The 27,440-nt window shown below is 35.6% G+C and overlaps 5 protein-coding genes across 5 annotated transcripts; 2 read left to right on the top strand and 3 right to left on the bottom strand.

The window, feature by feature from the left end:
* Window positions 1-6,558: 6,558 nt before the first annotated feature.
* KVR01_000512 (phosphoprotein phosphatase CDC14) lies at window positions 6,559-9,969 on the bottom strand. Its single transcript, XM_044789189.1, has 3 exons — window positions 9,313-9,969; window positions 8,792-9,109; window positions 6,559-8,722 (listed from the first exon to the last, which is right to left on the bottom strand). The coding sequence occupies exons 1-3, from the start codon at window positions 9,362-9,364 to the stop codon at window positions 7,158-7,160; spliced, it is 1,935 nt and encodes a 644-aa protein (XP_044650461.1). The 5' UTR covers window positions 9,365-9,969; the 3' UTR covers window positions 6,559-7,157.
* A 547-nt stretch (window positions 9,970-10,516) lies between these two features.
* Window positions 10,517-11,001, top strand: KVR01_000629 (uncharacterized protein; the record flags this gene model as incomplete). The annotated part of the gene is made up of 2 exons (XM_044792580.1): window positions 10,517-10,554; window positions 10,641-11,001. 2 exons carry the CDS (start codon window positions 10,517-10,519, stop codon window positions 10,999-11,001), a joined length of 399 nt encoding a protein of 132 aa, XP_044650578.1.
* A 289-nt stretch (window positions 11,002-11,290) lies between these two features.
* Window positions 11,291-11,740, bottom strand: KVR01_000116 (uncharacterized protein; the record flags this gene model as incomplete). Its single annotated transcript, XM_044791794.1, has 2 exons — window positions 11,291-11,322; window positions 11,470-11,740. The coding sequence occupies 2 exons, from the start codon at window positions 11,738-11,740 to the stop codon at window positions 11,291-11,293; spliced, it is 303 nt and encodes a 100-aa protein (XP_044650065.1).
* Window positions 11,741-12,394: 654 nt separating this feature from the next.
* On the bottom strand, window positions 12,395-14,479 carry KVR01_000642 (uncharacterized protein; the record flags this gene model as incomplete). The annotated part of the gene is made up of 5 exons (XM_044792458.1): window positions 12,395-12,943; window positions 13,003-13,046; window positions 13,128-13,200; window positions 13,288-13,376; window positions 13,435-14,479. The coding sequence occupies 5 exons, from the start codon at window positions 14,477-14,479 to the stop codon at window positions 12,395-12,397; spliced, it is 1,800 nt and encodes a 599-aa protein (XP_044650591.1).
* A 9,233-nt stretch (window positions 14,480-23,712) lies between these two features.
* Window positions 23,713-26,311, top strand: KVR01_000695 (uncharacterized protein). Its single transcript, XM_044794290.1, has 3 exons — window positions 23,713-24,213; window positions 24,346-25,602; window positions 25,690-26,311. The coding sequence occupies exons 1-3, from the start codon at window positions 24,144-24,146 to the stop codon at window positions 25,932-25,934; spliced, it is 1,572 nt and encodes a 523-aa protein (XP_044650644.1). The 5' UTR covers window positions 23,713-24,143; the 3' UTR covers window positions 25,935-26,311.
* Window positions 26,312-27,440: the final 1,129 nt, after the last annotated feature.

Here is a 27,440-nt window from a genome sequence, read left to right as displayed (position 1 = left end):
TTTTTTAATAGTATTAAAATATTTATTTTATAATAATACTTAGTATAACCTTTTAGTTATATTTAATTTTTATTATTATAGATTTAATCTTTTAGTTAGTAGTTATTTAATTAAAATAAAATAAATAAAAGGAACTTTATCTACTTTTTTATACTTATATAGATAATTAGAGGGCTATTAATATTTTTAGAAATATAATATATATTAAGCCTATTAATTTATTAAGGATTTATTAATATAATAATTATATAGTTTAAAGGTTTTATATTTAATATAATATTCTATTATATTAAATAAATTATAAATAAATATTTTAAAGGTTAAATTAAAATAAACTTTATAGTTTTATTATTTTAGTATAGTTAGAAGTTCTATTATAAATTTTAATAGGAAATTAGTATTAAGTTTTATAATATTTTTTAAAAATTATAAATATAGTTATAATAATATTTATATTAATATTATTAAAGTTAAGGTTATTTTTAATTTTATATAGGTTTATAGTAAAGAAGTTTAGTTTATTAAACTTAATTTATTTCCTTTTAATATATTTTTATTTTTTTAATAAAGGAAGTAAAATAATATAAATAAGTAACTTTTATACTTTAAAATATTAAAGAGGTAATTTAGTTTAAGTTTTATATAAATATTTAGTTAGGCCTTATATAATAGTATTTAAATTAGCTTTATATTTTTAAGTATTTTTAATTAAAGCTTTTATATTAAACTTATTAAATATATTTATATATAAATAGGATAAATAATAATATAATAAAGTAAGTAAAATTATATTAAAATTAAATTTAATATTTAAAATAAATATTAATAGTTATAAAATTTATATTAATTATAGATAGTATTATTTATTATTAAAGTTAATATTAATTTTAATAATAATTATATTATTATTATTATTATTAATAATAATATTATTAATAAAATTAAATATATTATTATTATTAAAATAACTTTATTTAGATTTATTTAATTAAATTAAATTAAAAGAGTAATATTATTAAATTAATTAATAATAAACTTAAAATTAAAAGAAATAATATTTTTAATATAATTATTTACTTTAATTATATAATAATTAGCTAGCTTTAAGTATAAAAGGTGTATTAATAGTTATTTAGTTACTTTATAATATAGGTTTAGGTATAGGTTTAGTTATAAGTATAGATTTAACTATAAGTATAGATATAAATATAGTTATTTAGAAAGGTATAGTTATATATATAGATAAGGATAGTAGTAGCTTATTTTTAGCTTATTTTATAGCTTTTTATTATTAATTATTTATATTATATAATTATAATAGTTAGTTAAATAGAAACTATAATATTAGAAGGTATAAAGGTTTATTAAGATTTTAATATAAATAATAGTTTTAATATTAATTAAATTATATTTTATTATTAATTATTACTTATATAAGGAAAAATTATTATTTTTATTAATTATATTTAATATAACTTTTTTTTATATTATATAGTGCTTATAGGTAACCTTAATAAAGGTATATAGGAGAGAGTTAACTTATTAGTTTATTAAGGAGTTAATTATATATATAGGTATAGATATTATATTTTATATTATTATTAAGTATATTTATTATAGTTTAAATTTTAATAAGTATAAAGTTATTATTAGTAAGCTTTAAGTTTTAAATAACTTTATAAATATTTTTATATTTATAACCTTTAATAAATAGCTTATAAGGTTAGTTAATAGATTTTATATAGTTATTATAGTTATTATAAGTTTTATAATAAATAAATAATAATAATAAGAAGTATTTAATATTAAAAAATAGGAGAGGTAATAGGTAAGTAGGTATAAATTAATAAAAGAAAAGTTATTAGTTATATAAATAAATATAGAAAAAGGAAGTAAGTTTAAAAATAAAATAATAATAGTGAGTTAATAAGTACTATATAGGTTATATTAATAAAAGGTATATAGTTAATTAATAGATTTTAAAATAATTATAGTAGTTATTATTTTTATAATAGTTATATCTTTTTTAAGTAATATAAAAATATATAAAAAAACTTATATTTATTAGTAATAAAAATTAAGTTTATTTATATTTTTATTTATTTATAGATATTAATAGGTATAATAGTGTTATTATATTAATATTTTTATTAGTATTAAATATATTAAATAGGTTTTTAATTAAGGTTATTTAAAGGTTTAAAGGTTTATTATAGTTAATAATAATATTTAGATTATTATTTTTAAGTTAATTATAATATTTAAAGTTAGTATTTTATTATACTTATTAGTAAAAGTTATTATTAAATATAATATATATATAGTTAAAGTTATTAACTTTACTTTAAGTAATATTAATATTTTTATTAATAAAGTTTTTAACTTTAAATGGAGTTTATATAGTAGGTTTTTTATAGTTTTTAGGTAATATATTATTTTATTTTATTAATTAGAAGGCTTATTAATATTTAGATTTTAGATATAATAAAAGTAGTAGAGTAATAGTTATTATTATTTTAATTAAAGTTATATTTAAGTACTTATTTTATTATAATTAAAAATATTATAGTAAAGATATTAATAATAAATATATATTAAGTATTATATATTAAGTTTTTATATATTTAAATATTTTTATAAAGTTATTATTTATATATTTAAGAAATAAGTTAATAAACTTTTATAATTTATTAAATATTATATATCTAATAAATTTATTAATTAGTATTATATAAATTAATATTTTTATTTATTTTTAAGTGTAAAAGTTATAAAAATAAAGTATTAGTTTTTATAATTATAATAATTAATATTATAAAATATTAAAATAAAGTATAATATTAGTTATTATAATAAGTTAATATTATTATAGTAGATAGTATAATAAAGGTAGATAAGTATATAAATAATTTAAAGTAGATAATATTAATTTTTAAATTATATATTTATATTTTTAAGAAGGGTTAAATAGTAAATATAGTTAATAGAGACTTTATATTAAATATATAAAGATAAGTTCTTCTTAATAATATTATTTATAATATTATTTTATTATTATTTATTTATAGTTTTAAGTATACTATTAATTATATAAGTAATTATAAAGTTTTTAAATATATTACTTAGATTGTTATTTTAATTAATATATTACCTAAAAGTACTTATAATTATATTATTATTTATAGCTATATTAAATTAAAAGAGTAAATTAATTATATTAAAGTATATTATTTAATAAATAATTAGAGTTAATATATACTTTTAGAAATCTTAGTATAGAAATAGGAAAAATAGTAGTATTTTATATTATTTAATATATTATTTATATAAGTTTAATAATTAAAGAATTTAGTATTATAATTAAATATAATTTAGTTATTATAGTTTATTAGGCTATTAGGACTATTAGTAGTCTAAAATTAGGATATTATAAGCTTTATATATATCTATTTAGTATATTATAGTATAGATATAAAAGAAGTTATTATTAATAAGAGAATATATTTTAATTAAATCTTTACTATACTTTTATACTCTATATAAATTATACTATCTTTTATTTACTATATATAAAATAAAGCCTAGTAAAGTTTAACTTTTATTATAGTTAATTAATATTCTTTTAATTATAACCCTTTTATTAAACTATCCTTAAAATATCTTTTATAGATATTATATATACTATTTATTATACTTTTATTTATAATAATTATTAAAAGTATAATATTATATATATTTTCTATTAAAATAATATTAATATTTAAGAATATTAACTTTTAATTTATAAACCTAAAAGTATTATTATTAATTATATTTATAATAATTTTTAATTTTTAAATAAAAGATATTTTAAAAAATATATTTTATACTTTTATTAAATATCCTCATAGGAAATATTTAGGAAATATATAATATAATATATTTTATATTATATAATTAATAAGTTTTATTAGTTTAATAATAGTTTAATAAATTATTTTAATTAAATATATTAAAAGAATTATAAAGTAAAATATTAATTAAGTAATATTAAATTAAATTAGGTTAAAGTTTAGTTATATAAATAGGATAAAGTAGAATATAGTTATTATAAAGTAATATATTATTATAAAATATTTTACTTAAATATCTTTATATATTTTTAAAAGTTAAAGTTATTATATATAATAACTTTAATTAGGTTATTATAGATTTATTTAATAATTATTTATAGGTTAATTAATATAATATAGTTATAAAAGGAATAATAATTATATTAACTTACTTTTATAACTTTAAATATTTTCTTTTTTATTAATTAATTATATTATATAAATTATAAAGTTTAAAGTTATTAAGAGTATTAATAACTTTATAAAATATATAAGATAATTATAGATATTAATTAAGTATATTATAAAAACCTTTCTTTTAAAGTAAATATAATTTAATAATAAAAATAGTAATCATTTATATTTACTAATTATAAAAATAAATAACTTTTTTAAGTTAATAATTTTATTTATTTAATTTATAATAATAAAAAGACTTTTAAATAAATTAAATAAAATAAAGTATTTTAATTAAATATAACTTTATATTAATTAATCTTTAACTTTAACTATTATATAAATATTATATTTTAATTAACTTAATTAAATAATATAAAAGTAAATTATAATATTATTTATATTAAATACCTTTTATTAATAAGTATATATAATTTATATTAAAGGTTATATATATAGAAAACCTTTAAATTATTAGTAAGGTATATAAGTATACTTTATTACTTTTAAGTAGTTTAAATAGTAAATATTAAAATAAAGTTTTTAATATTTAACTTACTAATTTAAATATATTTTAATAAATATTATTACTTTTTTATAAGTAGGTAATATATATATACTTTAAAATTAATTAATAAATAAAAAGTTAAAATAAATATATTATTATATTTAATTATATTATATATATTTTATTTAATTTAATATATTTATATAAAATATTAAATTATTTAATATTTAATATTTTTATTTAATAAAAGGTTTATTTAAATTAAACTTACTATTTAATAATTTATTTTTATTTTTATATTAATATAAATTAATTTTTTAAAAAAGGTATTTAAAATATAAAAGTATAGTTTAAATATATTTTTCTTAAATTAAAAATTATTTAATAATAAGTTATTTAACTAATTATTAAATAGTATATTATTTTTAAGTATTATTAAGGAAGTTTATTAAAAATTAATTTTAATATAGTATTTAAAAGTTATTAAGTTATTTTTAAATTATATAAATAAAGATAATAGTTTTAAAATAAAAAAGAACTTTAATAAAAGGAATTATATAAATTAAGGAGAGTAATAATATAAATATATTATATAGGTATAATAATATAGGTATATTAAATAATAATTAAAGTAATTTTAATAGTTATAAATTATAAATATATATTTTATAATTAAATTTTTAATAATAAATATATTAAATTTAAAAGTTAAGTTAAATATAATATAGTAAATATTATTTTAAAGTTTATAATATTTAAAGTATTTTTTTATATATTAATATATAAAATTATTTTTTAATTATTACTTTTATTTATAATTTAATACTATTTAAATTTAAATTTATAAATAATAATCCTTTTTATCCCCTTTATATAATTATAATAGTTAATAAAATCTTTAAGTTATATTATATTTATAATAGATAGGATTATAATGGAGAATAGTATAGGGACCTTAGTATAAGTTAGGGGGGGTATTTCGAAGCGACTTAGTATGGAATTTAGGATTTAGGAGGCACCAAAGAGTCTGAGTTCGCTGAGTCTATCAGGCACCTGGGTACCTAAATACTTAAGTAGCCCAGCCCCAAGACCCAGCATACCAGACTCCGACTCGCTGCCCACACGATGGGGCAGCTACCTGCTGAAGTGCCTACCTAGGTACCTAGGTAGTTAGTTACCTGGGTAGCTGTTGAACCTCGGTGCACAAGTACTTAAGTAGTTTTAATTTCCTGTCGACATGGTTTCCCCGCAGCTGTGAAGGAATCGGTGCACACAACTGGTCGACCCCGGAAATAGTGCAGACAAGTATATGTCGCTATGTCGTAGTCATTCGCAACGAACTATTGTTCGGTTGCTCATCTGAGACCAAGAGAGGGGTGGGCCAAGCATGGGGCTTGCGTGTACAAGAGAGAGAAGGGGACCACCCGCGGACGCACTCCAACCGACCCCAACCAAGGTGACGAGTGCACGTCGTATCGTCCTGGCTTGGACAAGAGACATTCAGTCAGACTCATGTAGCAACGGCGGGGAGGGTTACAAGTCGCTGAAACCATCATCCCCCACCCCACAGTCCTTTCTTTATATACTTCGTCCAGCTGTCCAACCATGCACACTCGCGAGGTCCTCGCCACCGCGTAGAATTTACCTCAATCGTGAATGGTTGACTCGCACACAATGAATCTAGTTATTGAAGGCGCCCTGCCGCCAACCGTTGAGACGCGTAGGCCGCGCAGAGTAGCTGGGGACAGACACAAGCACTCAAAGCCGCAACATGTCCAAGTGCAGGATGTAGACCTTAAATGTATTCCAGAAAATAAATATGAAGGTTACAGCAGACACGGACGAGCCGGACGAGCCGACCGTTCCGCCTTGCCCTCGTTTGCAACCCCCAACAAAATTAAAACAGTAAGCAATGCTCGCTCGCCGTTGCCCTTTCCCGTCTCCTCCAATGTGCCGATCGCCAGCCTCCCACCTATGCGATTATCTCAAAATCGGAACGGGTTTGGAAATGCTGCAAGGAAGGCCCTTGGCACTGAGTGGACCACACGCATCTCATCCAAGCCTTCCTTCCCCGTTTGCCCGTCTCCTTCAACGCATTCTCGATCCCGGATCATACCAGGCCGCGCCCAGCACCCCTGCCTCGGTAGAGTGCTGCCAACCCCATCCGCCTCGAACAGCAGATTGGCCCCTGCCAACTCCTCAGGATGTCTCCATTGCCCGGGGTATCCATCCTTAAACGCCGTCGCATGTATGCAGTACAAGACGAGAGAAGTCGTAATGTTCGTAATTCGTCATCCAGATGTTGCTCCCACACCGTGTGGGCCAGCATAGGCGGACGGCGCCATTTGACGACCGCGACAACATCGGCGGAGGTCGCTGCCTCAGAGCGCTCCAGAAATCTTTCTCGCAGTATTCGCCGCAGCAGTGGTCGGGCTATGGTTGTGGATACTTCCGACTCGGCCGCTCGTCTTGCGCACGCCTGCCGGCTCCTTGCCGTTGGGGTAGCCTCGAAGACTGTCACCGGTCCTTTTGCCGCCGCCGCCACCGCGGACCTTGGTCAGGACGCCCGACGCGGAAGTAGCGCGCATAGGTGAGGTCTGGGCTGATTTGACCCGGCCGAGTGAACTGCCGATGTTCTCGACGTCGTTGGAAGCGTCGTCAATGACAGAGGTATAGATGGAGGTTGTCGTTGTCGTGTGGCTAACAGACCGCGACTTGGCAGAATTTGGGGAATTGGACACCTTCCGTGATGCTCGCATGCGCAGGTGCAGCTCCTCATCGGACTCGGCCGGCGAATGCCGCTGGACAGAGACCACCTCAGTCTGTTGCTGGATGCTGCCATTCTCCTCTTCGATCGAGGATCGGTACACGCCACCACGGCTACTGTACGGGTGGTGGCGAGTCTTTCGGGGCTGTCCCGGGGTGGGTGCGGGCAGGTAGTTTTCTTGGTCCGCTGGGGCGTTCGCCCTCTCGTTGTCCACCTCGCCCAGCGGTGTTCTATTCGAAGGGCTGCGGTTGGGGGGCGTTGAGGTCTTGCTGGGGCTGCGGCCGATGTTGGCCTTTTGCATGGCACGGATAGGCGTGCTTGGCTGGGGGTTGGCGGCGGCCATCTCCTTGCGCAGCTTCCTTTCGATGCGCTCCTCGACCCACCACTCCCGGAAGGCACCCTGGTTGAGATGGAGCCAGTGTTGTTGCGGACCAACAACCATTCCAGGTCGCATGAATCGCATGTATGCAATGACCTCGTTGGCGGTGAAGCCGTACCTGTAGATGAGGTAGGCTCCTATGAGGCATCCTGTCCGCCCAAGCCCTGCCTTGCAGTGGACAGCAATGCCCCTCTTCCTGACGGTGATCATCTCATGGGCCAGTCTAATAAACTTGCGCACGGTGCCCATTGCTGGGCAGGTACCGTCCTCGAATATCATATCGAGGTGCTGGATACCCAAACCCTCAAAGTAGGATGGGGAGTACAATGCCGAGTTCAGTCGAACCACCAGGCCAATGTTGCGCTCTGAAAAGTGGGACAGCACGTTCTTGAATGGCTGCGGCAGTGTTGGGTGCGCATCGATGGCGTCCAGGGTCTTGGGAACAGTTGCCCAGAGCTCAGAGTTCTCGGGGATCTTTGCAACAGGCTCGTGCTGTGGCGAGGCAAAGGCCAGGAAACTGGGGGTGATCCAGTTGAAGTCGCCGTGCTCGACACGTTCGAACCTCTCATACTCGTCCAGGTCAAAGTCCTCGAGGGCACACACGCCCTCCTCCTTTGCCTTCCACACCCCGTAGACGACATCCTGAACAGTGATGCCGTAGTCGGCCTGGCTATAACCAGCATCACGAAAGGGCATCAACGGGGGGTCGACCTGGGCGATGGGTGCCAGGGCCAGGTGTGGTGGCCAGGACTGGATCAGGACCATGTAGCAAGCTAGCAAGGCAGAGGCATTGGCGCGGCCTGGGGAGACGATTAGCATGGAAGAGGGCAGATGAGGCGCGGGGGCGCGGGGGCGCGGAATTTACGTACTCCTCGGGTCGGCTCTGCTCCAGAAGACGACCGGGCGATCCTTGTTCTCCTTTGCACCTAGGATCTCGTGGAACTGGAGGGCAAACCTGTAAAGATGGCCAATGTGCAGCGGGCCAAAGTCATGGTGGAAGTTGTTGTAGAGCAGAGTATCATCGACGGTGAAATAGTAGGGCTGCTTGTAAGGAGACTTGGGGACTGCCTGGGGCCCGTTGGCAGCCCTCTGGGACCGCTTGGTAGGCGACTTTACCGGCCCGTCTGGGTAAGGAAAGAGAGTGTCCTCATTTGGCGGGTGGACATACGAGGCGAGATACAGGCGGTCTTGGGAGAAGGTCAGCAAGCTTACTGGAAAAGGCTGGAGCAGGTAGTCGAGCGCAAGTGCGGGAATCGGGGCGGCCGGGCCATCATTGACAGCATTTAGAGAGGGGGGAGCACCCATCATAACCCGATGGACGGTATCGCATGTATCTCAACCGAATAATGTAGTTGAAGGGTTGGGGCTGATGGGGCTGCAGCTCACGTACCTGGGATGTACTCGATGATCTGGCCGAGGTTGGAGCTCTTGGAAGGAGCCATGGCCGTCAGCGCCGCTTGTGGCTTGGCGGTTGGGGGTTGGGGACGCGGTGCCGCGGTGCCGTGGTGTTGACACGATGTGCAGGTGCGCAACGTGCAAGCGGAGGAGCGGTGCAGGGAGCTCCCAAGAGAGACTGCAGAGGCTGGTGGTGTGCAGTGTGTGGCTCAATTGGTCCGAGGTTGATGTTCTCTGAACCGAGCGAGCACCTGGCAAGCACCTGGTCTGGTCGTCAATGTCGATATCCAGGCCCCCCCAAGGTGAGGCTCGGAACGTCGAGGTGAGAGGAGGCGGAGAGGGGTGGTGAGGGACGGGAGCGGAGGCGACGGGATCTACGAGGCAAAGCCAGCAGCGACAAGAAAGAGTCACCGGGTTGCAGGCTGGGTGAGGGAGGGTTGGGAAAGGGATCCGGGTGCAGTTGGGATTTGGATTCCAAAATTGATGCTTTGAGGAGGGTGGGGGGGAATCAGCGTTGATCAGGATCAAGCCGGGCAACGACGTAAATATGAGTTTTCCCAGCGGTGTGTGCAGGTGGCAGAGAGACGGGAGTGCATGTTGTCATGCCCGGGAGTTTGTTGCACGATAATACAGTAGAGAGAGCTGGTTTGTTATTGCCCGGCCATGGGGGCCGCCCCGTCGCCTCGACCCCCAGGCCAATGGCAGCCCCGGTCGTGCTGGGGAGCTGGTCCGGGGCCCTTTTTTGGGCGGTCGCTTGCTGTCGTCCAAGCAACCAACCACCTCGGTCTGCAGGTCTGCAGGTCTGCGGCGTCCAGGCCAGGCCCGTTTTCCAAGCCACCGGGACCCGCCCAGCTGAGTCCCAATGCCTGAGCATGAGCCTCCTTCCAAGCTTCGCCAGGCCCCACCTCATCCTCTGCCGCTGCATGTGTGTGTGTGACTCGGTGCCTGTTTATCTTATCGTTGTCTCAAATCCTGCACCCGTAACCCAGCATCGGCACAGCATATGCATCAGGGCAGCTCTTCAAACCACTCCCAGCCACCCCGGCCTGAGCTCCCCCCGCCCACAGATCGATCGCCCGGGCGGCACACACACACACACACACACACAGAGAGAGAGAAAAAGAGAGAGGGAGGGAGAGAGAGAAAGAAGGTCGTTCCAGAACTGATCAGTCTCCCTGCTCTGGCTGTCCCCGCACAATATGGCCACTCACGCCGACCCTGAATTCCCCTGCTCGCTGTAAGTCAGCATGACCTCTCCCTATTCTGCTGTCACACCGGGGACTCCTTCGCTGAGATTTGCCTGTCTCGCCTGTGTGCCGGCAGCCAGATCGACGTGCCCTTCCCGACCGCCCGTCTGGCCTCAATCGCAATCAAGGCCGTGGCCGTCGACCGGGAGCTGTCGCCCCTGGTCCGCCGAGAGTTTTCTACCATCAGCCTCGCGTCCGCGTCCGCGTCCGCGTCCGCGTCTGGCGGTGCTGGCCGCGTTAATGGTGGAGGTGGTGATGATGTCACGGGACAAAACGTCATGAGGGTGCTTTACGAGGCCACCACTAACCGCATGCTGCGGGTATCGGTCAACTCTTTCATGGACAGCCTGTCGCTCGTCCTGGAGGTCATGGAGAGGCTCGATGCCGATGTGCTCGAGTCCAGACCGATCCAACCGCAACCTGGGCCGTTCCGGTGATTCACCCCTCCCCACACAACCACGTCACGTCACATATCGTGGTTCCACCCCGGGGGGTGGATGGCCTTTGAGGAGCTGGGGTGCTGTCTAGAAGCCTTGTCTTGTATGTCTGAGTTTTCTGTATAGAGAAAAAAATAAATAAGAATAGGCCCCCCGTCAGGACCTTTTCCATTCCACCAGGCGCAGCAACGCGTATCCCTGTCACGCGAAGGAGTCGTGACGGTCAGGCTCCCAACACGCCCTGACGCCCCACCAGCCCTAGCAGGGCCCCCATGGAGCGCAGCCCAAATCAAGACTTTGTGACCGTCACCTTGCTCTTGTCTGATGCAGAGAGTCAGCCGGTCTCCAGAGCTCTTCCAACACCTGACACGGGCTGGCAGGCTGTTCATGTTCCTCCCGACCCCGCCTCATCGCCTGCCACAGGGGACCATGATCCAGCCCGCACACGGAGAATCATTCCAGACTCACAGAAAGCCACGTGGTTCCGGATGTGCTCGGCCTTGTCCTTGGTCTGCGCATAGTACCAGGCCGCATTCTCCAGCTCCTTGCCGTCTGCATGGACGCTGTAATAGCTTGCATCGCCCTTCCAGGGGCAGTGGGTCGAGTGGTCAGTCTTGGACAAGTGGTCGGTTTTGACGGATCCCGGTGGGAAGTACACGTTCCCTTCCACCTCCTCCCACGTATCTGTTTCTGCGAGCACGGTGTCTCCGACAGTGGCTTTGGCGTGACCGGTCGGCATGGCGGTGATTACAGCTCGGTCAACAATTCTACGACTGTGTGTCGGTGCTTGCGAGACGCGGTCTGGTCATGAAGCGTCGGAACTGGCTGGAACTGGCTTGTCAGGATTGACAAGAATGCTTTTCCCACCCGGCTTGTACATGTGATGGCAGCTTGATTGCGGGGTAGGTGTTGGGGTCTCAAGCTTGGTGCCTACTTAAGTAGATACCTGGGTATCTAGGTACCCAGATACTCACCTGCTTACTACTAGTAGGTAGATCTTGGGTTACTAAATAGCGTGCCGAATGGGAGCTCCCATCAATGGTAATATGTCGCAGATACTAAGTACTTAAGTACCTACCTACCTAGGTACCCAGGTGCTTCGGGTATTCGCCCTTTCTAGGGTGTTGGTCAGATCACGGCTTGGGAGTGGCCCACGAAAGACCAAAGCCCTACGGGAAACGAGCGTCATCAAACCCGCCCTATCCCGACGTGTGATGCGCATGTTGATTGAGCGCTGCCCGTATCTACACATGCTGTCCTGCACGGGCAGATAAAAATGGCACTGCCATCAATCTGGTCGTCAATCGCCTTGCCGTGTCTAGAATGCTTGAGTGGAGAGTTGTGTAGAGGCACTGCGCGTACGTATCGCACTTGCTCACTCAAACTAATCCACTCACTCACCCACACCAGCACCGCCAAAGCATGTCTCCACGAAATTCGCCAGGCTGGGCATCTGGTCCTGCACCTTCAGGAACGTCTCTAGCTCGCACCAGCCGTCCACTCTGCTCGGGTCGCACTCGGGGAAGCTCCACCCTAGCGGCACCGTCCGCTGGTTGAGTACGAAATGGATGTACTTGGTCTCGCCCGCCCCTCCGCCCTGGACATAGCCAGTCCTGTCCGCGCTGACAGGCCCTGGCGCCTTAATGACCTCAATGTCCAGTCTGGCGCCGAACGGTGTCAGATGCGACACGGTGAAGTTGTGTTGGCCCGGGTATGCCTTGGGCGAGAGTGGCGGGTCATCCTGAAACTGCGTCAAGCCCATCGCAGCTAGAACCGAGATGATGTTTGTGTCATGACTGAAGTCCAGGTAGAGAGACTGGTTCAACGGGAACGTCTCTGTGCTGCCGTCGAGGGTCGTATTAATCTGTGAGCCCGAATAGCCCAATGTATGGTTTCGCAGCCTCGCCATCACTTCTTGCTGGTAACCGATTCCGACGGCACGCTGCGTGGAATCGAGTCAATCTCTTGCGCTTTCTACAGGCATTCCGCGAGGGGACTTACCCCAGTCTTTGACTGGAATCCGCTGTCTCCCGAGAAGAAAAGGTCTGTTTTCGATGGTCAGCTAACAGAGCAGCCCGGGACCGGAACACAGGCACCCGAGTCTGCGGCTGCTTTGAGGCACGTACCGACTGAGTAGCTGAAATGTATCCACTCTTCATAGGTGAAGAGATCACAAAAACGACTGAAGCCATAGGCAACCTACGGAGCGTTGTGTCAGTGTCAACAGTGGAATGCCCATCGCCGTGGGGCCTGGAGCCCCGTATAGTGAGGCTCAAGCGCACTTACCGTTTCGTACGGACACATGTTCTGCGCCGCATAGGTGTCCTCAATCGTCCAGTCGTACCCTTGGATCATGCTGCTGAGTCGAGCAGTTGCTTTCAGGAGTCAGCCTCATATAAGCGCCTTCGAGCTACGGATGGGAGTGATTCCTACCCTTTTGTAGGTATAGCTGCACCCACTCAGCCGTGGCGTTCCTCCCGCCGTGGTCTTTCTCGGCATTAGGGCAGTTCTTGTAGCCCGCCAGTGAGTTATTGAACCCTTTCTCCTCGATGATAACCTCGATGGTGGCGTTCCTCGTCCACTCGAGCCCGAAAAAGCCGGCCACGAAGTACTCTGCCGACTTGAGCATCCTGTCCTGGGTGGTAGTCCGCACGATAATCCTGCTGTTGGGGTTGTACAGCGACGAGTACATGTATGAGTGCAAGATACCTGAGTCGAAAAGCTCCTGCCTGCCTTTTGGGACAAGGATCTCCGCGCCGAGGGCATAGGTCCAGTCGTTGAGGAACTCGAGCGGGCCGGAGGCCTTGAAGCCGGAGCCTGCACTCCTTGCTGCCGCTATGCGCTCGCCAAAGGTGACGACGTTGGAGCCTGTACCACCAGTCGGGTAACGTGAACCATGGCGCGACAGCATCTGGACCTGGACGATTTCAGCGCCTGGCGGCAGGGGATACTCTCGAACGCCGAAGCCGGGGGACGGGGTGTAGGGTGATAAGAAGCCCATCATCTGGAAGATGCTCTCGTTCTTGGACGACATGCCCTCGATGGGAACGGCTGTCTGCAGCGGCTGGTTCGGAACATAGGTTGCCGTGGGGTTGAGCGTCCAGGTCTGAGCCAGGAATGCCGGCGCGCCGGTCGCAGTCGGGCCAGCCCATAGCTCCGGCGAGGTCTGAAAGTACTGGGGAACCTTTGGGGCGGGTTCGCAGCCACAGTCCGGGTCAGGGCGGGGGCGGAAGCCCAAGACTCCCGGGTTGATCACAAGGTTGAGTGCCACGAGAACCAACAGGCAGGAGATGATGGTGATGAGAACAGCCCGGAGGTTGACGTTGCGCAAGCTGCCGGGAGGCTGAGGTCGGTAAGCCGGAGGCTGGTCCTGGGGCGTCTCGGGCCCGGCCTCGGCGTAGTCTTCCCGGCCCTGTACAAGCTGGTAGCCCTGTGCCTCCTTGGGCTTTGGCTTCAGGCTTAGAGGTGCAGGCCGCATCTTCAACGTAGCGGGGTGGATGGGCCGGCCAGAATGCTGTGAGTTCCAGAGGTTTCTCACACGCAGCCCGCACCTGTCGTCGAGGCGGGCACGTGTCACGGCCCACGCAGTGCTCCCGGACGCACGGACCGTCTGTTGCTATATTTACATTTGTGCTTGACCCTCTGTTGGTCCCCACTTGAGCATCGGCACTGCGCGTGGGAGCCTGTTGTAGGATTTCAATGTTTCGCCTGCCTGCTTGTTAGGATCTCCGGGAATTGCTGAGGCTAGTCTTTCGATAGTCCACGCTGTGGAGTAGAGTTTGAGCCTTGTCACCAGTTATTTAGGTAACGATTATGGGGTCCACGTGTGTCTTAGGAGCCGATGATGTCCGTGGCAGTGGTCCGTGGCAGTTCAGATAACTTTCCAAGGTCGTGATTATACAGGTACTGTCTAGTGTTGTTTGTACCTTTGTGAATAGTGGATAAATCGGAAGCCTCAATCCAGCAATTGCTTGTTATCCAGCCGTTCCCTGCTCCGTACATGCTGACTGAGATGTACAGACCCCTACCCTTAAGGATAAACCTTATCAGCACTTAAAGTAAGAATTAATATATATCTCTATCTCTACTTTAATATAATATATCTATTAATATTAATCTTTAATATATTTTTAAAAGTTAATATATAAATATAATAATAATATAATAATATAAATTATATTTTAAATTATAAAAAAAATTATAATTTTATATTTTTTAATAAAAAAATAAAAGTTTATAATTATATAATTATATAATAATAAAATTAAATTTAAATAAAATTAAATTTAAATATATTATATTATATATATTAAATAAATATAAAAATTATATTTTTATATTTTTAAAAAATAAAATTTAAATATAATATAATTTTTATATTTTATAATAAATATTTAACTTTTTTATATATAATAAACTTTATTATAATATTTATTAAATATTATAATTTATTATATAAAACTTATATATTTTTATATTTTATATTTTATATTTTAATTTAATTAATATTTTATATTTTTATATTTTTATATTTATTATATATTTTATATAATTATTTTATTAAATTAATTATAATATTTTAAAATTAATTATAAATTATTATTATTATTAAATATAAAATAAATTAAATATTAATATAAATAAAAGATATTTATTTATATAAAAGTTTTAAAAATATTAAAATATTTTATATTTATATTTATATTATATTAATTAATTTAATTTATATATAAAAATTATATTTAAATAATATATATTAGTTTTAATTAAAATATATTAAATTAAATAATAAAATTTTAAATTAAATAAATTAAATTATATTAATTAAATTAATTAATTTTATTTATAAAAATTTATTTTAATATTTTTAATATTTTTATATTTTTATATTTTTATATTTTTATATTTTTATATTTTTATATTTTTATATTTTTATATTTTTATATTTTTATATTTTTATATTTTTATATTTTTATATTTTATATTTTTATATTTTATATTTTTATATTTTTATATTTATTTTATTTTATATTTTTAATTAATTATTATTTAATTATTTTATTATATTATAATTTAATTTAATTATTTTAAAATTTTAAAATATTTTTATTTTTATTTTTATAAATATTAAAATTAAAATTTTAAATTTAAATATAAAACTTTTATAAATTTTAATATATTTTAAATTAAATTTATATTTATTTTATTTTAAAAAATAAAACTTTATTTTATATAAATTATTTATATTTTTAATTTTATTATTAAATTAAAAATAAAATATTAAATATTTTTAATATTAATATATTAAATTATATTAATTTAAATTAATATTATTAATAAATTTAAAATTAAAATTATTATAAATTATAAATTAATTTAATATTAATAAATATAATAAAAATAAAATATTAATTAATAAAATAAATAAAAATAAATAAAAATAAATAAAAATAAATAAAAATAAATAAAATAAATAAAATAAATAAAAATAAATAAAATAAATAAAATAAATAAAAATAAATAAAAATAAATAAAATAAATAAAAATAAATAAAAATAAATAAAAATAAATAAAAATAAATAAAAATAAATAAAAATAAAATATTATTTATTTAATTAAAATTTTAATTTTATTTTATAAATAAATATTTATATAAAAGATTTTAAAAATATAAATAAATTAATTAAAATTTAATTTAATTATTAATTTAATTAATAAATTTTTAAAATTTAAAATTAAAACTTTTATTTTAATTTATTTATAGTTAATTAATTAATTTAATATATTTATTTTAAATTTAATTATTTACTTTTATTTATTTATTATAAATAATAATTATAAATAATAATTATAAAAATAATTATAAATAATAATTATAAATAATAATTATAAATAATAATTATAAATAATAATTATAAATAATAATTATAAATAATAATTATAAATAATAATTATAAATAATATTTTAATTTAATAAAATGTTTTATTATAAATATTTAAATAATATTATTTTATTAAAATTAATTATTTATAAAAATTATTATTATTAATTTTATAAATATTTTTATAATTATTTAAATTAAATATTTATAAGTAATTATTAATTTATTTATAATTATTTATTAATTTATTAAAAATATATTTATTTAAAACTTTTTTAATTAATTATTATATTTATTTAAAAATATAAAATTATAATTATTAAATTAAAATAAATATTTTTATTTATTTAATTTTTTATAATAATAATATATAAAATTTTAATTATTTTAATTAATAACTTTTAATAATAAAAATAATTTAATAAATAATATATTTAAGTTTTTAATAATAAATTAATATTTTTAAATAATATAATTAAGTTTTAAATAAATTAATTAAGTTTTAAAAATAATTATAATATTTTTAAAAATAAATTAATAAATATATTTTAATTAAAATTATTTTTATATAACTTTTAATTTTTATTATTAAATTATAATAATATTAATAATTATAAGTTTTATTAAATAATATTTTAAATTTATAAAAATATAATATAATTTATTTATTATAATTTATTTTATTTAATTATATATATTTAAATATATATAATATTATTATTTATTAAGTTAATTATTAATATTATTAATATTTTATTTTTTTATTTTTAAATATTAATAATAAAAATATTTTTATATATTTATTAAAATTTTTTAAACTTATTAAATTTTTAAATTTATTAATTAAATTAAACTTAATATTAATTAAATAATTTATATAATAAATAAACTTTATATTAATTAAATAATAAAGTTTTATATTAATTAAATAATAAATATATTAATTTTATATATTTATAATAATTTTAAAATATATTATTTATATATTTAAAAAAATATATAAAATAAAATATTAAAATAATAATAATAAAAATAATTATTAAAATAATTAATTAAATTATTAATTAAATAATTAATTAGTTTATTAAAATAATAATTAAAATAATTATTAAATTAATTTTATTAAATTAATTATTAAAATAATTAAATAAATAATTATTTAAATAATATAAAAGTAATAATTTTATAACTTTAATTATTTAAATAATAATAATTTATATAAATTAATAAATAATTAATAACTATTTATTAATTAATAAAAGTTATATAAAAATAATTAATAATTTAATTAATTTTATTTATTAAAAATTAAAATTTAAATAATTTAAATAATTTATAAAAATATTAATTTAAAATATTTTTAAAGTATTTAAATTAATTAAATTATAATTATATATTTAATAATAATTTTAAATAAAGTTTTAATTTAATTAAAACTATTTTATTAATAAATAAAGTTTTTAATTAAATAAAATTATAATAAAAATATTATTTTAATAACTTAATATTTATAAAAGTCTTTTAAAAATATAAATAAATTAATTAAATTTAATTTAATTATTAATTTAATTAATAAATTTTTAAACTTAAAGTTAAAATTTTTATTTTAATTTATTTATAATTAATTAATTAACTTAATATATTTTTTAAACTTAATTACTTACTTTTATTTATTTATTATACTTTATAAAATAAAATTATTTTAAAATAACTTTTAATTATATTAAAATATAATTTTAAATAAATTAATTATATTTTATTATTATATATAATATTTAAATTTATAATTTTAATAATTAATATAATTTAAAAATTATAATTAATAATTTAAAAATAATTATTAATAATTAAAATAATAATTATTAATAATTAAAATAATAATTATTAATAATTAAAATAATATTTATTAATAATTATATTTATAATTATATAAAAATAAATTTTAATTTTTAAAATATTATTATTATTTAAAATAATTAATATACTTTAAAAATATTAAAATAATATATAATATATTTTAAAATTAACTTAATTAAATTTATTATATAAAACTTTTATAATAATTTTAAAATTATTAAAAGTATTTTTATATTAATATATTAAACTATATTTAATTTATTTAAATTAATATTATTAATTTAATAAAAGTTAAAGTTATTATAAATTATAAACTAATTTTAATATTATTAAATATTATATATAATATTATTATATAATTTAAACTTTTAAATTAATTAAAATAAATAAAAATAAAATTATTATTTCTTTAATTAAAGTTTTAATTTTATTTAAATAAATATTTATTAAATAAAATTATTTAAAATAATTACTTAACTTATTATATTATTAAATTAAAAATAATTAAATAAAATAATTATATTTTATTATTATATATAATATTTAAATTTATAATTTTAATAACTTTATTATAAATAAAAAAATAATTATTAATAATTAAATTTATAATTATATAAAAATAAATTTTTATTTTAAAAAGATTATTAATATTTAAAATAGTTAATATATTTTAAAAGAAATTAAAAATTATAAATTTAATTTAAAGTATATTAAAATTTATAAAAATTTTAAATTAAAATTAAAAATATAAAGTTTTAATTTTTAAAAATATTATTATTATTTAAAATAATTAATATACTTTAAAAATATTAAAATAATATATAATATATTTTAAAAATTAACTTAATTAAATTTATTATATAAAACTTTTATAATAATTTTAAAATTATTAAAAGTATTTTTATATTAATATATTAAACTATATTTAATTTATTTAAATTAATATTATTAATTTAATAAAAGTTAAAGTTATTATAAATTATAAACTAATTTTAATATTATTAAATATTATATATAATATTATTATATAATTTAAACTTTTAAATTAATTAAAATAAATAAAAATAAAATTATTATTTCTTTAATTAAAGTTTTAATTTTATTTAAATAAATATTTATTAAATAAAATTATTTAAAATAATTACTTAACTTATTATATTATTAAATTAAAAATAATTAAATAAAATAATTATATTTTATTATTATATATAATATTTAAATTTATAATTTTAATAACTTTATTATAAATAAAAAAATAATTATTAATAATTAAATTTATAATTATATAAAAATAAATTTTTATTTTAAAAAGATTATTAATATTTAAAATAGTTAATATATTTTAAAAGAAATTAAAAATTATAAATTTAATTTAAAGTATATTAAAATTTATAAAAATTTTAAATTAAAATTAAAAATATAAAGTTTTAATTTTTAAAAATATTAAAATTAAAAAGTTTTAAAAAGTTTAAATAAAGTTAAAAATTAAATAAAATTATAATAATATAATATAATTAAATAAAAGTTAATTATAAAATTATAATTATAAGTTTTTAGTTTTATATTTAAAAGATTTTAAAATATATTATTAATATTTATTTATAAAATAACTTTTAAAATCTTTTATATATATTTAAAAATTATTAAAAATTAAATTATTATTAAAATTAATAATTAAACTTTAAAATATATATATAAATAATTTTTATATATTTATTTTAAAAATTAATTTAAAATTAAAAATCTTTTTTATAATTTATTAATATTAATATTAATTTTATTAAATTAATTTTATAATTTTTAACTTTATTTAAATTATATTAATTATTAAATAATAATATTTTTAAAAATAAAAATTTATTTTTATATAATTTAATAATATAATAAATTAAATAATTATCTTTTAATAATTTTAATAAAAATTTATTTATAAAATAAAATTATAATTTTAAAATAATAATATATTTATATTTATTTTTAAAATTAATTTAAAAGTTTAAATTTTATAATAAAATTAATATTTTTATATAAAAGTTTTTAATAATAAATTAAATAAATAATTTAAACTTTTAATATATTTTTAAAATTTAAAAATTATTTATTTAATTTTAATTTATTAAAAATATAAAATATTTAATTATAAATTTATTTTATTTTATATTTAAATATTATTTATAAATAATAATAAAATTAAATTATTTATAAAAATTAAAATTATATTTAAATAATATAAAAATAATAAAATTATAAAAATTTTAATATAATATAAAAACTTATTTAAATTAAAAATAATTTAAATTTAAATTTATTAATTAATTTTATAAATAATTAATTTATAATTTTAATAATATTTTTTTAATATTTATATATATATATATATAATATTATATTTAAATAATAAAATTTATTTATATAATTAAAATAAAAAAATAAATTAATAATAAATAAAAGTTATATATAAAATAAAAAATTATAATTATTAATAATATAAATATAATAGCTTTATAAGTTTTAAAAAAAATAGATTATACTATTAGCCTACTTTATAAGTTTTTTAGGCTATATTATAATATATTAAGGGCTATTTTAATGGCGGCGGGAGTTGAAACCGGCCTTGTTGTACATAGTATCTGGTGAAAGCTAATACCGACAAGATTAGCGATTACTGTAGAGATCAGGGCGCGGGAAGTTGAGTTTGGTTTTTGGGTCGTGAGGGCGGATGGGATAGCCGAGGGTCCCCACTCCGCAGTGGCCCAGGAGTGGGCCCAAGCCCGAATCCGGGTGACCCCCCTGAAGCGAGTGACAGAAAGGCATTGATAAATCTGACGACAGCTCATTGGACCCGGGGCGCGGCGGTCCTTATCTCTTGGCAAGGGCCCGCCTCTGCAATTAGCCCGAGAGCTTGTTTCGACCTGACCGGGGCCTGCTCCTCCCATATCTAGTGTATACGCTACTGTGGGCACCGACAGGAGGTTTCTTTATCCCTCCTATCCGGGGGCCTACTTGGAACGGCGAGGCACTACGAGGCACTCGAGGGTGAGCGGCAAAGCTGGGGTACATGAGGCAAGGTGCACTATGTAGATTACTTCCTGCTAAGCCCCGACCCGGGTCTGGAGGAGGGGGGGAGGAGGGAGGCCGGCAGGGCACCCCGACTGGGTTCAATGATCAGGCCATCCGCCCCGTCTTGGGTGCTTGAGATGAAGCCCAAGGGCAACCTTAAAAATAAAAACAGCGTGGGCAGCACGGTGGGAGACTCCGGCATGCCGCCCGGGGCCTCCCAGATGGTTTGCCAAGGCTCTTGGGACCTGGCTGTCTGGCTGTCTGGCTGTCTGGAACGGGGGCCAGGTCGAATCGGCATGGGTGGCTGAAGAGATTTACAATTTTGCGCTGCTGGGGAGATGCCGGGCATCGGAGATGAGACGCGGGCGAGGCTGCAACGCGGGTGCTGCATGAGTCCATGACTGATCTGTCTGACACTGGAGTTCTGCCTGACTTGATGCTCTGTCTGATACGTGGTGACGGGCTCGCGGCGGCGGATGACTTCGGGATGCTCTCGATCATCTCCATGGAGATACGAGGGCTGGACGAGATAGGATAAACATGTGGAGTGCCGACTGGGCACGGCCTCGAGTGAGCCTCATCGGACAAGTCTTGCTAACACCAAGGACAAATGGTTTGCTAACCGATTCAGCCCTGTCCCCAGTTTTGGGATCCGGGGCAGACCGAGACATCAGGGCTCAGGACGTCAGTCAGCACGGCAGGACGTCAATGGCTGGCCTGGACCCTTGAAAATGAGAGCTCTTGGTGCATGACAGCCTCTCCGGCCCCCCCCCCGGGTGCTGTTCCTGCAGGCCTGGCCGGGCAAGACGGGAGCGGTCTGACGGGTGAGGCCGGAGCCCAAACCACCTCTCTCGTTGATTATTAGCAGTCCTGATGATAAAGGGCCGTGATGCATACCGGTACACACAGTACGTACGATCCAGCCCTGGCAAGCCTGGCCGATGGGCATCCGATCTTTGCACTTTGGCCCACGCCTACTCCCACGCCCACGCCCACGCCCATGCCCATGCCCATGGCCATCCGCCCAGCCCGCCTTGCCCGATCCGGCACCACCACCCCCGGTCGCCGAGCCCCCACAGGCCCCTTGGTCTTGTCGATGCCGCCTGTTTTCTCTTGTTCTGAAAGGCCAGAAGCAGAGGTGCCGGTACCTGACACCTGCAGGGGCATGACCACAATGCCTGACTGCATGGAGCAAAGCCGTTTCCCAACCGCAATTCCATTTGTTACACTTATGACAGTGTCCCGTCGCGGGGGTTCGCCATCTGTCCCTGCGGAGTCCCCCTCTCCCATGTCGGCAGTGGGCAGCGCACCCGTGGCCCGCCACCACACCACCCATCAGTCAGACGCCGACCAGTCTGCCAAGTTGGTGAGGTGCCTGGACCGCCGACTAGTAGTACGGGACGGGAGGCGGGCGGGGGACAGGACTGCTCGAGCACGGCTGCTCGAGCACGGGTGCAGCGGGTCGAGGTCGTCGTGTCGCGGGTGGCCATCAACACGGCGTGGGGTACGGGGTGCTATGTACGATGTAGTTGTACTACCAGTGCTGTGCAGTGCGCAGTAGGGCTAGCGGCGGTCGAGGGGGCACAAAGGACTTACAGGGCAGACGGGCCCCGTCGCAAGCAGACTCGGAGGTCTGCACACAGAACCTTGTCTGAGCAGCGTCAACTGGTTCAAACCCACACCTACCGAGTACTAGTATGTGCTCTATCCCAGTAGCCTCTCGCACAACCCAATTCTGCGTCGCCCACGCCGACCCAGCCCGCCGGGGGTGACGGGGTACGTCGGTACCTAGGTACTTGAGTACACAGCACCACACCTAGACTGCACTACGACCGCAGTAGCTGGGGCTGCTTCACTGTGGACGCCCGAACCCCCCCCCCCCCCAGGAGGAGCCAGAAAAGAACCCGGGGGCTTTTCTTCCTATCGCCTTCCTGGATCAAGCCTCACGACCTGCACCCAGCATCGGGACCAGGGCCCCCTGTGCTGAGTCTCCCACGCATCACTCTTCTTCCCGGCCCACTGCAAATCCACAAGATCACCAAGAAACGCAGGCCTGGTCCAGCTTGTTAGCTTTCATATATTACTACTCTGCTTCCTCCTCCACCACCCGTGGCGTGCCCTGGTCTTTTGTCCTCTCCCTCCTGGCTCTGTCGAACCGCTCTCCGGACCCGCTCAGATATACCACAAAGCTAAAGGGGAAAGCGAACCTTGCCCGACACCTGTTTTCTAACCCAGGCACCGCCCTCACACCCGCCATCGCCCTCCCCTCCCCCGGGCCGACAATCCAGTCGCGAGAGACTGTCAGCTTCACCGCAGGCAAACCTCCCACTCACCCCCGGCACCATGTCGTACTCATGGATCGGGGCGCCGGCCGTCTTCAATGGCACCAACGAGGAGACCGGTGGTGATTCTGGTGTGTAGCGGACGAAACGCTCCCCCTCCCCCCCCCCCCAAAGAGGACTCGGCATTGCTGTCGCTGCCGCTGCCGTCGTTGTCCTTGTCGTTGATGGAGGTGGTCAAGTGTAGCTGACGGTCCCTCACATAGCCACCGAGAACCTGAACCAGTGGTACCAGTCCGGCGACCAGGCCTTCATCATCGTGGCCTCGTGCATGGTTTTGATCATGATGCCCGGCATTGCCTTTCTCTACTCCGGCCTCGCTCGAAGGAAATCCGCCCTCTCCATGATCTGGGTCGTCATGATGTCCTTCTCTGTAATCATTTTCCAGTGGTACTTCTGGGGCTACTCGCTCGCCTTCAGCTCTGTCGCCACCAACGGCTTTATCGGCGACCTACACCACTTCGGCCTCATGAACACCCTCGCCATGCCCTCGCCGGGCTCGCCCCTGATCCCCGAGCTCCTGTACTCCTTCTACCAGATGCAGTTTTGCGCCGTCACCGGCGCCCTCGTTGTCGGCGCCACCGCCGAGCGCGGCCGCGTCCTCCCAGCCATGGTCTTCACCTTCTTCTGGGCCACCCTCGTCTACTGCCCCATCGCCTGCTGGGTCTGGAACGTCAACGGCTGGGCCTTCAACTACGGCGTCCTTGACTACGCCGGCGGCGGCCCCGTCGAGATCGGTTCCGGCATGTCGGCCCTCGCCTACTCCTGGGTCCTCGGGCGTCGGAACGAGAAGATGATGCTCAACTTCCGCCCCCACAACATCTCCCTGATCCTGCTGGGCACCATCCTCCTCTGGTTCGGCTGGCTCGGCTTCAACGGGGGCTCCGCCTTTGGTGCCAACCTCCGCGCCACCATGGCCTGTTGGAACTCGTGTCTGACCGCCATGTTCGCCGCCATGACCTGGTGCCTCCTCGATTTCCGCCTGGCCAAGAAATGGTCCCTCGTCGGGTGGTGCTCGGGTACCATCTCCGGCCTCGTGGCCGCGACCCCAGCGTCTGGCTTCATCCCGCCGTGGGCGTCTGTCGTCCTCGGTGTGGTTACCGGTGTGTGCTGTAACTTTGGCACCAAGATCAAGTTCCTGGTCGGAATCGACGACTCCCTGGATGTTTTTGCCGAGCACGGCATCGGCGGTATCGTGGGTCTCATCTTCAACGCTCTCTTTGGCGCCGGATACATCATCGGCCTGGATGGTGTCAACACCGGCGTCATCACGGGCGGCTGGCTTGACCACAACTACAAGCAGCTGTACATCCAGATCGCGTACGTCGTGGCATGCTCAGGCTATGCCTTTGTAGTGTCCGCCATCATTGCCAAGATCATCGATCTCATCCCTGGGCTGAAGCTCCGGGCCAGCGAGGAGGCTGAGTTGCTGGGTATGGACGACGACCAGCACGGCGAGTTCGGTATGTGTTCCTCACGGGTCAAGAACCCCCTGGTGTTACCCTTCCTTCCCCTCATGGATAATCATGCTGACGCGGCCGTGCCAACAGCCTACGACTACGTCGAGGTCCGCCGAGACTTCCTGGCCTGGACACCTGCGCAACAGGAGCAACGTATTGATGGCGTCGGCCTGGTCCCTCAACACGGCATCGAGGAGCACCAAATGTTGGCGAACGGCACCGCCTCGGCCTCCAGGGGCAGCGAGGAGGCTGAGAAGCGGGCTGTCGGGTCGTCGGATCGATCCAACAACGAGCGGTCGATCAACGAGAGGTCCAACAACGACAGGCCGCAATAAAGGGCAGTTCGTGTGTTTGATTTTCGTTGTTCGGCTTTTTTTTTTTTTTTTAATAATACGTGATGATACTTGAGAGAAGATTGGTCATTCGGTTTGGAGCAGCGTGCCTAAGGATAGAGAACACCTGGGATGGATTTTACTTGGCATCGGGCGCGGTTGGGCTTTGTGTGTTCTCATCTTTGTTTTGCTTTTTCGGCGGACTCATCGAAGCAGGGGTTACAAAAGTTCGAGTGGGTGCTTGTGCTTTCAGGCTCGTGCCTTTCACCACTCGAGCAGGTGGACCATTCTCGGTCAACCATTGCCGAGGGTTTTTCACGGGGACAGCGCGGATTTTTGTCTAGGACGATTTCAATTATACCCATTTTGTCCCCCCACAACCGCTGGAGCGATGTCTGCACACACATCGACCCCGATATCCAGAGTGATGTATCCGTTGGCCAGGCTTTTGCAGAAACGACCTTGTCTTGAACTCGGGACACGGGCCAGTGCCGCACGAAGCGCTACTCCGTACACAGTACCAAGGAAGGCCAACTCCGAAACCACGATTGTCAGCGCAATGAAGCAGGTCGGTGGTAAAAATGGCCAAGAAGTGCATTGTGTAGTCGTTGCGCCCCTGTCTGAACCCCCCCGCCCCCCCCTCCAAACAAGATATCAGGAGCAACCACCACGCAAGTTGACCGGCCCATCCTGCCCGTCCGATTATATTGGACAATTACGGTATGCCAAGGAGGGAGGATGTCCTTATCTCGGGAGGACAACCCTGCAAAACAAAGCAGGGGAGGCGGTCGGCTGTCGCTAGTGCAGCCAATGCCTCGGGGGCGGGTCGGCAGCCTCTGGTTCTTGGCCGGGGGAGCTGGGGTCCTGGGAGCTGGGGGTCATGGGAGCTGGGGTCATGTCGGGCGCACACAAGCACAAGACGAGACAGACATGCAGCACCCCACCCCCCACAGCCTGGATCGGCTGCAGGAGATCGGCCAGACCGCCTGCAGGCCTGGGTGCCTGGGTGCCTGGGTGCGTGCATCTGAAATCCAGAGCGCCGGTACACGGTACTGCAGTCTCTTCTTGTCTTCAGCTAGGCAGCCTGGCAGCCTGGCAGCCTGGGGCGGCTAGGCCTGAGGGCTGGCTTCCTTATCTGCTCCGTACCGCTAGTCCGGCCTCAGCCTCTTCACTCGCGCCTGGGCGGCCAGAGATAAAGGTCAGAGCCACTCGTCACCCACCCGGGGCATTCTACACTATGAGCTGGACCCGATCTGCCATGGCGCGGCCAGCTTGATAAGTCGACGTCCAGATCATCGTGGGGACTGAGCTGTGGGGGTCCCGGCTTGGCAATCCTTGCCGGCAGCGGCTGGGCCCTCTCCAGGCCCACACTTGGATGGCCTGTTGTGCAAGGACAGCCTGACGTCGGTGTTGGAATAGCTGTTGCCCATTGTCAGCATGCGTTTTCCCAGCTCAAGTCTTCCACAACATGTCCACTTCCAGGTGGCGGGGATGGACTGGACAGCGCTC

The sequence above is a fragment of the Diaporthe batatas genome, assembly GCF_019321695.1.
Source record: "Diaporthe batatas strain CRI 302-4 chromosome Unknown Contig00001, whole genome shotgun sequence".
NCBI classification, from domain to species: domain Eukaryota; kingdom Fungi; phylum Ascomycota; class Sordariomycetes; order Diaporthales; family Diaporthaceae; genus Diaporthe; species Diaporthe batatas.
Note: the sequence above shows the minus strand (reverse complement) of the source record. Positions and strands in the feature narration are given on the sequence as shown.